This window comes from Anopheles nili, chromosome 2 (assembly GCF_943737925.1).
Source record: "Anopheles nili chromosome 2, idAnoNiliSN_F5_01, whole genome shotgun sequence".
NCBI lineage: Eukaryota > Metazoa > Arthropoda > Insecta > Diptera > Culicidae > Anopheles > Anopheles nili.
Genome location: NC_071291.1, coordinates 44,585,281 through 44,600,477, shown reverse-complemented (window position 1 = coordinate 44,600,477; position 15,197 = coordinate 44,585,281). Strand labels below are relative to the sequence as shown.

Here is a 15,197-nt window from a genome sequence, read left to right as displayed (position 1 = left end):
ATGTTTTAATATGAAGGGTAGTAGATTATTTGCGAATTGAAGTCTTGTCGGAGATTGTTCTTTCTTAAAAAGCAGTATTACGGGTTCTTCATACAAAACCGTTATTAGCGGTAATCCTATTTGGGCAATGATTAACGTATGTTCTATTCTAAACGAACGAATATCCACCTCGTCCATCGTGCTATAGAAGCATAGTTTTTTTTTCATAAAATTCAGAATGTCGTTTTTGTTGTAACAAAAAACGCAATGCTCGAAGTAAATCGAAAATGGTTGTAATTTTTTAGGTACGTCGAGCACGTGCTCATATGTAGCCGTTTTCGTGCCGTACGATATTCAACTCATTCGAAATGCGCTGTTGCCAGATTTTGCGTTATTTTTGTTCGCTCGCTATGCTTCCTTTGTAACATTTATGCTTTCTATCTCTGTCCCTCTCGCCGATAAATATTAGCTGGTCTCTTTGTTCCACTTCTTTGGTACCGACTTGAGACGCAAACCTGACGAGTGGTATTTTTTTATTTTGTCGATGTTCTTATTCTAATCAGTTACCGTTGCAAGGCGTAGGGTTTCGAGTACGACATCAAATAAGCACACTCTAGATAACCTGGGAAACAAATTGTTCAACAATTGTGTTTGGAGTTTATTTTTCTCTTTGGCTCTATTTCTACATCTGCCCCAAAAATGCCATAACTTGTCGCATTGATGGTGTGTGTCGTGTTTCTCGTTCCCAAATATTATTATAATCCCTTCCCTGCACCATGCGAGCAAATCAGACGGACCAATTTTAAAACTGGTTTTCATTTCGTCCGATTGCCTTGGCAGCACACACATACATGCGCAACGCGACAGGGTGTTATTAGCCCTGCTAAACGTTACCTCAAGTTGTTTATCAGCTGTTCTGTATGACGTGGCATTAAAATCGCTATCTGCTTATCGGCCCATGTAAATGAAATATGCTACACAATTGTTCTAATCTACGTTCAATATGTCTAAAAATGCAGTTCAACCAGCTAAGGGTCGCAAACAAACCTCTAACGTTGTTCAACGTGATGACGTCGTCGTTGGTGCATGCATCATAGGCAAACAAAAAACCCAACACTGATACGCAATAAAACGGATCCCCTCTTTCCCTAACTTGCGCTTTGTTTTCGTTTCATCTCTTTCCACTGCGCTGCAACCGGAGCGAGAAGGCAGGAAAACAAATAGCAAACAGGCAACCACGAGCAGCAGCAGCAGCAGGAACAACGAAAGGGCACGTGAGAGGAAAGGTAATGGGCTGGGTGGAACATTTTTCCCCATTTTGTTCGCCTTGGAATATACATTATGCTGAGGCCATCTTTTTCGTTCACTAAACAAGAAACACACCAACAACATGGACTTGGATCTGGGCACGACTCATATTATTAGAATGTAAAATCACGGATGAAGATCAGAGAAAAAACATTAACGATGATGCAAGACAGCCACAGATGATTGAGCTCATCGCGATTATATGATTTCTGCTTTATTTTGATGCGTTTAACCTAACGATACCGAACAGAAAGCTAATATTCAACATAATCTCAAGCTACGTAGCACGTGCGTAGGTTTAATATTATTATAGCTAAAATGAATGAAATTCGTCGGTTGGATTGGCATTTATGTAAAAAAGCTTGAAGAAAACGAGCTAGATTACCAGCTCAGCTGATGATGGTGCAATCACATGGTAAGTGGTAAAAGGCAACCCAAACAGGGAAGGACAATTAAATTGCGTATGCATCGGTTTGAGGATCGAAAATATGCTCATTTTTGCGTCGCTGGTCAAACTTGAATCGCATTTCATGTAAGCTATGTTTGGTAAACCATACATGTCCCATGAAGAGTGATAAAGGCAAGAATTTTCTGCATTTATCACGTCATGTTGTGAATGTGGAAACAAAGAAAAACGATGCCCGACTCTTCGTTGGTTGGTGAGAGCGAGATGAGCCTGTAAAGCGAGAAGAGCATATAAACACAGGGGTGAATTCGCTCGGTATTGTACATCTGTAATTTTATCTTGCGCAAAGAAAATTCGTTAAAATGAAGCATATTGAGTAATAAAAAACCCATACACAACGATGTGTGAGACGTGCGCTTAAGCATGCAACGAATTTGCTCGGGCTGTGAATCGCCATGCATGCAAAACAAAACAATATTACACCACAAATAGCAATATTTTTCTTCGTATCTGAAGAGTAGCACCCCTGCATATGGCAGGCAGGGTTCGTAGTTCCCTGCACGCACACACTCAAACTCACACTGAGCTGCGTAGCATTAAAATGGCGATGGAAAGGCGTGTGCGTGCAGGCACCCAGTGTTGTTTTGTTTTCGATTGCTCTCTTTCACGCGCGAACGAGTGCGATCTTGGGTCCTGCTCCTGCGCTAAACCAGGGCCAATGCTACGCACCATTGTCGTGTTGGGAAACGTGGCCCCACATTCACACCACCATCCACATTCAAAAAAGTGAGCTCGGCAAGTGCGGTTGTGGCACCCGTTCGTTCTGTCTGGTTTTCTATCGTCTTCTTGTCCCACCCGTTTGGACTCACTTCATTCAGCAGTACGGTCAGCCTCCCTCTCACTACTGGTCGGGTCCGCATCCTTCTCTTCTCTCGCACGGATGCGTTCTGTTGCATTTGTGCAACGGATCGAGCGTGCTCGGTCATCGTGTGTGTGCGTGCGATAATAGCAATTCCTTCGATTGGGTGTGATTATTTTAACGTTCTTCTGGCTCGCTGATTCCCGTTCTGTGCTTGGTTCCCCAGTTGCTCCCTGATCGTAGGTGTTCAAGATGAAGGATAGCGTCGGGAATCGTAATTTTGTACCCGTGTGTGGATGACATAATTACTAGGGCCCGGGCACGACGACGTGGTTCTTGACCCTCGGTGCGCACCATTTGACGGGTTTCTCCTTTATCGCATTCACCGCCCCTACTGATTAGCCTTTTTTACGCATTGCAGTGCGAAGGGCTCTGTTTGGTGTTTCGTTTTTATTGCAAAAATTGGTGCTGTCTACGCGTCAGTCGTGTTCCGTCAGCGAAGAAAAGCATCTCTATTTGGTTTCGCACGCAAAGCAAAACGCTGAAAAGCACTTCAAAAAGGGCTCGCAAAAGTGCTGGCGATTTTTTGGTGCGCGTGCGTGATGTCAGCACCAATGGGGACACCACATTTCCCTTTATTTATCCCTTGCGTTTCGCTTGCAACACCACTTCACGCCAAAGGAACGGCAAGGCTTCCTTCTTGACGAACGGAAAATAGCCAACAAGCCTCAAGAACAAAGAAGCCCGTCGAAGAGGCTTCAAGTGTGTGGCAACGCCTCAAGGTTCTTTCACTTTTTGCAACCGCCCACTCGAGTCCCCATTGCAAAGCCTCTTTAGGCTCCTAGGCACGACTCCAAGAACACGACACCGCTCCAGGAAGAGAAACGTGACACGACGGAAGTATAAAATTTTGTTCGCTTTTTTTGTTGTTTGTTTCCAGGCATTCAGGCTCCCTTAAGGTGTCGATCAAATCCGCTCGCATAGTGAAGGAACTTTTGACGTAACTTTCGTGCAAGTAGTGAAGGACAATCGTAGTAGGTTTGAGCATTAGCGTAGGCATCGCCGTAGAATATTCCAGTAGTGTCACAGCAGTGAGAGATTGTGCTAAGTGTTTTGTGGATTTGGATTAGTTTTTTTTTTTCACACAAAAAAAGGACCTTATTCGTGCGTATTGTTTCGGTTTTCTGTTGGCTTTATATCACTGTTACCATGGCAGACAGTCTGGTGGAATCGCCCACGGTCAGTTCGGGGCATTTGATGAATCTAAACGTTATCAGTAACATTTCGACGAGCTCGAGTGACCAGGGTGGCTCCGCCTCATCCTCGTCCTCTTCGTCATCATCTTCATCCTCGTCCTCATCCTCATCCACGTTACCAGTTGTGGCCACGTCCTCCGGGTCGTCATCCAACGCAACAAGCTCGATCGAGGTGGCCCCCGGTGGCTCCGGTGGCAACACACCAACGGTGCTAATTTCGGTCAGTGCCACAGCGAGTGGTCAAAGCCCACGCCAGACGAATCTGGCCTCTGATCTGCTGCTCAATCAGATGCTTAACATCGCCCAACATCGGGCCGCCATATCGAGCAATAGCGGTCAGCAACAGCAGCAACCGTCGTCCTCGTCGGCCACCGTCGCACCATCGTCGTCCTCGACGGTTTCCTCTTCCGGTGGTAACACCGTCGTTGGCTCACAAATGTCCTCTGTCTCTGCCGTTTCGGCACCCTCCATCATGACGCAGGCTTCACCGGCAGGCTCGTCCTCGGGCTCGTCCGGAGTGCAGCAGCAACCGCTCGAGTTGTTGCATCGCGAAATTCCAAAGCTTGCCCCGACCAGTCGCAATCTGCAGGCCACAATTCATGGCCGGCCCGGGGACGAACGGTCCGATAAGGGTGACTGTGGTGAACCGGAAGCAAAGCGTAAAAAACTCGACAAACCCAACGCGAAGGTCGAAAAGCTGGAACTCCGTCTCGGAGGCATCCTGTGCTGTGCCGTGTGTCTGGATCTACCGCGAACCGCCATGTACCAGGTAAATGAAATTTTAAGCAAATAAGCGAAACCTTTTTCTCTTTACGTCGTATCGAACTATCTCTTACAAATAACCACCCCATCATCCCGATGTTTAATTTTAGTTTATTTCCCTGATTCGAAGCAGCTTGCTCCATTTTTTCCACATTGTTGTCTGTTTCCGAACAGCAGACTCGAATTTAAACGCACCTCCTTGTCTTTTCGCCATCTTTAGTTGGCTATTTTTCTCTCGCATTACATTTTTTGTTTCTTGCTTTTATAACATTTTATTTTATTTATCCACCCCCCCAAACATATGACATTCGTTTAAATGTTACTTCTGGTGCCTTTGTTTTTGCGAAACTGCTTATTTCCCGAAAAAAAAAATTGACCAAACCGTGCGAAATCATTAAACATTCGATGATTTCGATTTTTCTTGACTAAATTTCATCTTCTCTGGATTACATTTCTTTGGATGTTTTTTTCTCGGTTTTCTATCATGGTTCAAATTCAAATATGGCGGTTTTTTTAGTTCTATGCCCTCCTTTTTATGTTGTGACATTCGTGCGGATTTGTATTCTCTTTTTTTGGCTCTATCTCTCTCTCTCTTTCTCTCAAAATCCACCCTTTCCGCTGTAGATGTTTATGTTTCGTTTCAGGTGTAGAGTTTAAGTTACAAACCCATTTTTGTAGCACAAATTTGTTACAAAACATCTCAAACAGTCCTACGGGTGTGTGGAATGTTTGATTTCCGGTCGGGTGTCATTTTTTTTGTGTGTGCGTATTTTTGTTTCCGGGGAACAACCTACAGGCAGTAGGTTTGTTTTGTTTTGGTGTGCATCGGATGTAAATATTAGCAGAGCCGATAAGACACGTCTTTTGCTTCAGTCAAAGTGTCGACGGTTCGCATTCCGAAGCTTTTGAGAGATACTTGAAGAGGAGGACAAACTTTTTCACTGGCTCTCGCGATGTTTGACGTTTCCGTGCGGGCAATTAAATTCACCCAATGGGTGGGGCGATTGTGTAGCGTCGCGTTTACGTATGCTATCTGCCAGACACGTGCCGCAGATAGTTTATATTTAGTGCTGTCGCGCTATAGCACTGAAAATATGGGCGAGTAAAACTAGTGGACACGCACTCGCGAGCGATTTTGTTCTACGGGGGGAGGTTGCCTTTCGCCAACAAAGGTTGCTTTTCTTTGGGAGTTTACCGAGAAATGTTGATTTCCTCTTGTGTTTATTTAGCATAATTTTTTTTATCAATGATTTTCTGCAACTTTGCAGGTGAGCTTTATTTGCGTCATGCGTGCATGGTGTAATCTCCTTTCTGGAAACCAATACACTTGCGATGCAATTTTCACTAGCTCCTCGATCATTGCATGGTGGCAAATTAGAGCATTGGCACAAATTGTGTAGCACTGCTTATCGATCCGTCTGGGGCGCGATGTGTTTTTGCAAAAAAAAAACTTTCATCACAATGCACAAAACAAAGCGACCCCCCAAACTCCCTTCCTTTCCACACGAAGCCAGCTTCCAAATCGACTGATGGACGAGAAAAGCGAGGCTGAAACGGATGATTGATCGTTTCTTTTCCACCAGCTCGTGGTGATGATCGAGCGCGCGTGTCAGCGTGTGTATGTGTGTGTGTGGATCGATAGGACTTTCTAATTGTAGCGGGCAATCGGCAAACAACGCCCCAGGAGGAACAATTTCAGGTTTCCGTTTGGCCCCGTGGCAAATTTGGCCACCGACAGTTGGCTGACGTTTTGACAACGCCACTCGTAGTCGTTTTTAGCACAGGCTGCTACCTAAATCCTTTCCATTCAAATCGCGTACTCGCGGTTTGCTTTCTCAAGTGGCGATGCAAAACACAAGGCAAGGCAGAAAATATCATACCAGCAATCGATAAATGTTGTGACCCCATGGGGAAAAAGGGTGAAACGAGCGCCACGAAGAGGATTTGTGAGTCTTTCTTTCGCGTTGTTGCACGACATCCCTACGCTATCCTTTACGGTTTTCTGTTCCTTCTGGCGACTTATTTTAAGACATAATTTCACGCAAACGCAAAGCCCAAGGTGGACATATTTTTGCTACATTAAAAACAAACCAATTCTGCTCGGAACGGACGAGATGGGAAAGACAAAAATCTCGCAAAGGGCACATGCGCACAACGATGGTGCAGGCCTTGGTGGCCTGGCGAGGCCAAGTTTTCCCAGCTTTTCTAGGCTCACTATTCGGTGCTGCTTTCGGATTTCGTCACGCCTGTTCATCCCCCTGATGGGGAGTGACAATGTTTTTTGCGTGTGCTGACCGTGGGGAATTTTGAGGAATGTAACAAAAATTAAAGATCCGCCATATTTAACCTGTTCTCGGCTGAATGAACCAGCAGCCTTAAATACGGCCTACTGGTACTATTATTCATCTGAGCTGAGGATAATTGTACAAGATCGAACACCAGATCGCTGCACGGTAAACTCAAATCTGCAAATTTATTCGTTGGTGCGTGAATGAATCACTCTGCTTGCTGCCTCGATTCGCTATTCGCCTATGTCTAGGGCTCTCTGGCCCCGAATCACACACAGCTGATCGAGCAACGGGAATCCGTGTTCTTGGAATCGGCGAGGCCTCGCGAGCGTAACAATTTATGCGTACTGCAAAACTGCGTACAGTGGTGTTAGTGTACAGTAGGCTCCCCAGAAACGGGCCCTTCATGTGGTGTTGGGACATCGATGGGGTAAAACGCTTGCCGTCTTCTCGCATTGGGGCAAGTGCATCGGGCAAAATGGATGACAACGGCATCGAGGAGTGTGTGTATGTGTGTGTGTTGTGCGGTTGAGAGCAAACTGTACAATAAACGGGCGCCCCACAAGGAGGCCATGAGTGAAAGCAAGGGGAACGTTTACGAGGGCAGCAACACATGATGGTGGTGGTGGTGTGGTGGAGTACGATGGTGAGTTTTTGCTGCGTTTTCGTACAGCTGCGCAGTAGCTAGCGGCTGTTTTTTTGTTGTTTGCTTGTTAAACTCTCCGATGCCTGTGTGCTGGTGTGTGCGTGTGCAAGCTTGTGTAGCTTCCGAGGGGATGAACGTGAAACAGCTGATTCGTGGGCCTTCGCTTGCTTGCCAGTGTGGGGTGGGGGAAAAACGGCCGGAAAATGGTACGCGCAGGGCGTCAAATTCACTGATACTCTTGATGTTTTGAGCTGGTCTAAGCGAGCGATCGGGTCGCGTTAGTGTGCGTTGGTTGGTGACGCGTGCACAAAGAATAGTGCAAAAAAGGTACGACGCAATTACTGCAGCTCCACCATCTTTTTTTTCGTTGTTTTCCTCTTCATTCAATCCATTTCCATTGGTGATGAATTTTCACCCTGAATGGTGGTGCATGAGTGGGGGAGATCTAAGCACATTTGTAAAACCGGATGCGATGACCCATTTATGTCCTTGGGCCAGACGTTGTGACGCCTCGCTGCCTGCTGTTTGGTCTATTTTTTTTTCTCTGCTTTCGTGTAATTGCATAATGCAGTGGCACCTTAGTTGCTTCCGAACGAACCGATCAAACTAACAGGATTTTAATACGACAGTTTTGAGATTCCTTTCCCAAAATAGGCAAGCTCTAAACCGCGAGAGAAGGTGATGTCAGCAAAATGACTGCCCGAAACCGGTACTGGGCTGGGGCTGGGTGTGCCTTTTTCTCCCACTGTTTGTCGTGGCTTTGCTGGAGGGCATCTTCAAGCCATATGTGGTAGATTCACCCTAGCAATCGAACACACCACTCAGAACCGGGAACTGTCGGAGTCTGATGCCAACAAAAGCGTGTGTTTTATGCTCCGGTGGAGAAATACCCTCCGCCATACGGAGCAAAGTATTTTATTCTTCTATTTGTGCTCTATTATTAGAAACGTCTGTACACCGTTTCGGGTTCGGTTCATACCGTGGTTGCTATTATTGTGTACACTACTCCCCATCTACTCGATGTAGTTTGTTGCTCCTTTGCCCAGCTTCAAGGCTGGAATGTGCTCGAAACCAGGATGGTGAAGCAACCGTCATCACATACGGTGTTGTACTGCTACGTACGACCGACTTTTGGTCTGCTGTAATTGGCCACACAATGGATTCATTGGATTGACGGTAGTCTAATGCGCCTCCATGTTTGTTTTTCAAGCCATCGTTCCCCTCTTGGGTAGCTCTTGTGATTCTTTGCTACTGGTAGTTTGATCATCATCAACCGTTGCCCTGCTGTGGATGCGATCGATCGAGTTTAATAACCCTCAATGCCAGCATAGCGAACGGGCAAGCGCAATAGGATAATTTCGTGCGTTTGTTGTATTGAGGGAATTTCTAAGGCAATGTGGGTTAGGGCGCAGAACTGTCCTTGAGATTGGCCCTTTTGATCCATGGTGCGTTGTTTTTCGAAAGACCTTTTGTGTTGATTTGTGCTACCTTTTGCAACATTGCTACCATGACTGTGTGGCCCACAACAGCGGATTTATATTGCATTCATTGTCATAGTCACTGAACTTGACACTTATAAGCCCAGGTCCACGGCTATTCATTCCATATGTTGTTTCGCAACCGACCGTAATTTATGTTCATTGAAGCTGCACCATTGTATTGAGAGTCGACGGATGGTAATCCGTGGTAACATCCGGAAGTAACCAGACATATTTCGAATTGCTAGCCGCTGGGATTCAGTCAGAGTTCATTCAGTGCCTTTCCTTGATGGTCGACGTGTTGTACTTGAGTTTCGAGAGTTTATCGTCGATAAAACCCAACTGCCTCGTTGAGATGCGTCAAGTTGTTAACAGGCGGGTCTCGCTTTTCATCTCTCTGCTTTAGGGCAGTCGATCGGTCAAGTGATCACCACCTCGTGCATTATCATCATCTTTTTCCGCTCGATGATTTCCATCCCCCCTCCCCTCCCCTCCCCTCCTTACCAATGCTCAAGTGGGGCACAGTCAAGGTCGCGTTGGTGTCGAACAAAGCAAGCATATCTTTGGCCAGTATTTCCAGTTTGCCCACCAGCTCCATGCGCATGGCGTTGCCCTTGATAGATGGAGGCGCCCTTCTAGCGCGCATTGTTGAAAACTGGGGTTGAATTTCAAGCTGTTTTATTGTGTTGTTGTGTGTATGTGCGTGTGTGTGCGTGCTCGGGTGGGTGTGGGTGGATAGTAGAGATGTTTCTTTTTTTATTCTCCATCTCTGCTCTATCGACCAAAGGTCGGTTGAATGACGAGAATGACTAGAGTTGACGAAGTTGCGCAAGTCTAGGCTGAAGCAGTTACCACAAGTTTTTTTTGCATCATTGAAATGCACTGGTTGGAATGACGATGTGTTTCAGCTGCGAGGTGGGTCTTGAATCTGTTTGCATATTCTGATGGCAAGATGGCTGAGTGAATGTGTGAGAATGTGCTTTACCTCGAGTGTGTGTGCTAGGAAAGGAAGTAGTGTTAGAAAGGTGCGACATATGCAGCAAATAGCGTCTAAAAGCAAAACGTGGTGAGACTATTAGTGATACGAATCAGTTTTATGGTGGATCGGAAGTTCAGTGACGAATATGAAATGCTAGATTAAGCAAGCGATCAGGCAAATCGGAGAGACAGCGAGAATAAGACTTTGCAGCAGTTAGCAAGAGAAGAGAGAACGAGTTAAATGATTGTGCGAGGGTTTTTTCTTTGCAAATAGCGACAGGAGCTGTAGAGACAGAGCTGTTAGGATGGAGTAAAGGTAAAGCTGGTCAAATGTTGTCTAACCCAGTGGTTTGATTACGAGGGCGGAACAGTGTAAGCAGTCTAATTTTTAAAAAGCAAATATTCGAATGACACGTACTCTACGTTCGAAAGTCAGTGATTGTGGCGAGCTAATTGGTTTATTGGTGTATATATATTTTTAGAGCCCGTTAGGATGTGTGTAAGTGGAAATTTGATTTTATTCTCAAACGGTTAGCTAATAGCTCTGTGTTTGAATGTTGTCATGCGTTTCAAGTAAAGGTTCTAAGCTGAAGGGAGCTACAACACAATGATCTAGTCTGTAAAGTAAAGCTTTTGAAAGGGAAAGTAAAACGAGAAACAAAAATTCAAATGAGGGCTATAATTGTACGAAAAAAAAAATACATCGTGGGAATTGTTGTAAATGTGCCAAATTGTTTAGTATACCTTAGTACAACAAAACAACAAACAAACCAAAAGTTGACAAGTGAAAAATGAACACAAAAAGATCGACAAAAACCCAAGTGCAAAAGATTATACAACCTGTGTAACACTTGTGTGTAACAAAGTGCAAATTGAGCAAATTAAAAAAAGAATAAAATAAAGGATAAAAAGGAAAAGAGGCAGCAAGAGCCAATGAAACCACAACTGAGACTTGTTTTCTTTACCAAAAAAACTCCTTCGATCCTTGTGTTTGTCGGTCCTCCCGTAGCCGTGCTCATTAACGTCCGAATAAAAGTGCCCTGCGAAAGGGGGTTGTGAAGATTCATACCAAATAAAGAACTATTTTTTGCTTTGAGAAATCACAACCCCAAACCCAGCGTTGACCCGTACTTTCACTATTAACAGTAGGTAAAACTGACATAGCCAGAAGGTACAATGTGTTCCTCCACTATTATTCTTACCGCAACTGTTGTTTTTTCTTCTGGGCACCAGGGTATAAAAAGAAGCTCTTGGGGTGTTTGCAAACATTAAAAAAACAAATTTAATCCAGTTGTCTTTCCTTTTTCTTTCTTTTTCTTTTTCCCCTACAGGTTGTGTATGTTTTGGCATGGGAACAAGGGTTTTGGGAAAGGGTTGAGGGGGAGGAGGTGGGCGGCAATGAATTTCTTCGACGGGTGAAGATCGTGGGGCACGGGGAAAAACGGGGGGATGGTTTAGTTTCGTCAAATCTACTTCCTAACGAAAGCTAATGCTACTGGCTGAAATGCCTCTGTAGCCGCATGTATAAATACGTTACTATATATATAAATGGGACCATTTTGTATGGAATCGAGTCTGGAATGATTGCAAATTGTGTGTGCGTGCGTGTGTATGTGTTATATTTCGTGCGATTTTCCTTTCGGCAGTCAGTCATAATTTTACAAAAATCTCAAAAAAAAAACGAACACACATGTTTTGCTAGAATTGTTGAAATATGGTTCAGATCGTCGCGCGAGCAGTGTTGTTTCTTTTAAAACCATCAAATAATCAACGTTTTACGTACACTTTGCAGGGTTTTCTACTTTTTCTCTCTTTCTCTCTTTCTCTTCTCTTATTGCAGCGATGTTATTGTAAAGTATTGAATTGGCTCATGTTTAGTTTCATATCATTTGTCTGCCGAAAGATATCGGGTGGTGATGTGTAAAATGCATTGCTATAATATGAAATAAAAACAAATGTAGCCAATTTCAGCAACACGAAAAAAAGGCCATCACAAATCGTTTTCAGCACCAGCCTTTGACCGTATGACCATGTATTTGACCGTACGATGCTAATCGATATGTTTCTTTGTTTTTTTTTATTTCTTTTCCTCTCTGCTTTATTTATTTTATTATTGTGAAAATGTCGCTCCTTCAGTGCTCCATGGGACATCTGATGTGTGCTGGATGCTTCACCCACTTGCTGGCAGACGGCAGGTATGTATTAGGGTTGATGCATCAGATCTCATCTGGTACACGATCAACCTGATATGCTAACACGATCATTGCTATCATTTTTTTTATCATAAATATCGTCGTTTGGTGATAGGCTTCGCGACCAGAACGCCACGTGCCCGAACTGTCGCACAGAGATCAGCAAGAATAATTCATCACGCAATCTAGCGGTGGAGAAAGCTGTGTCCGAGTTGCCAGCAGAATGTCAGTACTGCAGCAAGGAGTACCCGAACAAATCGATCGATTACCACGAGACGGCTGAGTGCGAAGATCGGCCAACGGATTGCAAATTTGCTCGTATTGGTTGCAAATGGCGCGGCCCAATACACGAGGTGTCGTCCCACGAGGAAAACTGCTCTCACCCGAGAAAATCTGGCGCCGATGTGATGGTCGCTCTTCATGCTCACGACGCTAAGGCCGCAGAGGATAAAAAGCTTTTCCTCACTCTGATCGACTTGCTGAGCTATGAGAAGATCATTTTCAATGGTACTTGAATGTGGTGCAAATTACAAACATTACAAATGTGCTACTAACAGCCGCAACGAGAGTAGAAACGCAGTTGCGATCCTCGAAGGACGCTAGATGATGATGGTGTCTCCTTTTTCTGTCTTTTAGATTTGCAACTAAAACCGTACCGAACGGATGAGTACGTGCACCGTCTGTATTACGAGACAAGCCGTTTTTCTGCTTTCAACCACCAGTGGGTAGTGAAGGCGATTATCAACAAAAGCCAGCGTGATCCACACGAGTCTTGCGAGCGCGACATAACCTATCAGGTGCAAATGGAGCAGCTACTTGCGCTAGCACTAGGCTAGGATATTAATTGTGTACCTTTCACTATACCTTCCAGCTCATACTGAAATCAAAGACAACGAGCCCGTTGCCGATGCACTTTTTCGTGCTTCGAGGACCCTTCTCGGACATTAAGGTTGACACGCAAATATACAAGCATGATTTCGCGGATACGGAAGCGGAAAGCCCGTTCAAATTGCTGCCTTTGCCGGATACTACCGAATGTAACAGACTACTTGCGGCGAAAGCAATTAATTTCAGGTAAATTTCGTGTGAACTAGTCGTATAAATATGAGATATGAAGATTTAAGTACCTTTTCTTGTAGATTAATCATGTTTTTGGCTTCAAAGTAAGACGAGCAGCTTCACTATACATGCGCAACAGCCGCAAAGGAGCTCGTGCAGAAAGACGCAACAGAGAAAACTATTTTACTGTTCAAATGTTTGGTTATAATTGATATACGCATCTATGTACGTGTTTATTTCGGAATACCTTTTCTTGAATTCAATGTCATTCGTATATACATTACTAGACATGCTGCGTTATTTCATTGATATAAATGTATATTTTTAAACTCTAATGTAATATGCGCGATCTTTAGTTTGTTTCAACAAAACTACTCGTTAACATTAGACTAAATGCTTTATATTACACATTACATTACAAATTTCTCGAGGGCACGCTTGTGCCAATACGAGTTGGGCCAACAATGTAATCAGCACGCGAATCCTGTTGAGTTGTAAAAGTTGCCACAAAGACACAATGTCGATAGCATAATGCGATTGATCAACTTGTAGCAAGAAAAACGAAACGATATACAAATGAAACACATACTTACTTGTGCTATAGCAAGCAATAGTGAAAATAGAACCAACGGGCGGGCGGCTCTGTAGCCCGTATGCGATGAACAATAGTTGCGGAGAAGAAACCGTCAAATAGTGTTTAGTATTACGTTGCCATCTTCACGACTATACGAAACATACATGCATGCAAATAATTAGTGGTAAATAAGAGTTTACAACGCTGCGAATCCCAGCAAAATTGCTTGATTCAGATGATGCAGCTATGAAGGAAATGATAGAAATAGGTATTTGAACAGGCGTACTCATAAGATTCGTTTTGAAGATTTGTTTTCTTTTACTATCTCACTATGCTAATACTTGTTACGGTTATTGGAAGGAGCTATTTACTAGTAATATAAATCTATCTCCACACTCGGCACTTAAGAATATTAGACGATGGTAAGTTTACATGAATTCGGAATGTGTGATATATAAACATTGCAAATCATTAGTGTGATTGCTACTGATTTGAGATTGGTAACAGCTTGGACGAAGAACAATTTGCAATGATTGAGTAAATACCCGTAAAGTACGAGCGAAGTTTTTTTTTCTGTTTATATGGGAAAGGAAGCTATGGATCTGCATCTTAACTTCCTTATCAATGGAAAGTGTTAAGAATAAATAATGGACGGTTATGGTTGAATGTCGTAACCAATTCCATTACGTTCATAAAACTGTTGCGGTAAAAGCTGTCGATTTAAATATTCTTCATCAAAAGACAAGCGATAAGTACAAGTGCGTGTGTGTCTATGTGTTTTCTCAATTTTATTTTTTTCGTTGTTTAATGTAAAACGCGTTAGGTCATAAGATGTGCCCAAGAGCTTTTTATATTCATATGTATTTTTTGCCAACTTACCCAAATTTTGACTGTAACATAGTTTTTTCAATATTCTCTTATAGCTGTCATGCATCTAATTATTACGACGTAAGAATGAATATATTTTGTTTCTTTAAATGTTGGAAAACGTGGTGTTTGTTGTTTGCTTGTACGAAAGAAATATTTACATTCCTCATTCAAATATATTTGCAAAGGCTCTATAATGCTAAAATGCCTGTATCCAAAATTTTATTAAACAATATTTATTGTCGTTAATGCAAAACACCACAAACGCTCTGACTAAAAGATTATGCAGTGATTAAGTCAACGGAAATTGTGGTAAGAAAGTAAAAAATATAAAACTTTATAAGTAAAAGCATGGTTCGAGTTTAGTGTAATGATTGTTTGAAACAATGATAATTAGTCGTGAAAAAATAAATTCAAAAATAATTGTCAACTCTAAAATGATGTTGATTTTGCGCAGCAAGTGAATCGCAACCGATGAAGTGATACTAACGTACAAATTTTATTAGTGTGTAATCTGTACAATGATTTTCGTTACTTACTGTGCC

At 43.4% G+C, this 15,197-nt stretch overlaps 1 protein-coding gene across 1 annotated transcript; it reads left to right on the top strand.

Moving 5' to 3' along the window:
• Positions 1-3,675: 3,675 nt before the first annotated feature.
• On the top strand, positions 3,676-14,766 carry LOC128721865 (zinc finger TRAF-type-containing protein 1 homolog). Its single transcript, XM_053815664.1, has 6 exons — positions 3,676-4,577; positions 12,097-12,155; positions 12,268-12,659; positions 12,789-12,949; positions 13,024-13,226; positions 13,292-14,766. Exons 1-6 carry the CDS (start codon positions 3,762-3,764, stop codon positions 13,317-13,319), a joined length of 1,659 nt encoding a protein of 552 aa, XP_053671639.1. The 5' UTR covers positions 3,676-3,761; the 3' UTR covers positions 13,320-14,766.
• The last annotated feature ends 431 nt before the right edge of the window (positions 14,767-15,197 follow it).

Excerpts from the sequence above, each read along its gene's own strand:
- LOC128721865 (XM_053815664.1), top strand. The coding sequence starts at position 3,762 with ATGGCAGACAGTCTGGTGGAATCGCCCACGGTCAGTTCGGGGCATTTG. Across the intron at positions 12,660-12,788 it reads TGAGAAGATCATTTTCAATG|ATTTGCAACTAAAACCGTAC; the intron begins GTACTTGAATGT and ends TCTGTCTTTTAG. Across the intron at positions 12,950-13,023 it reads AGCGCGACATAACCTATCAG|CTCATACTGAAATCAAAGAC; the intron begins GTGCAAATGGAG and ends TATACCTTCCAG.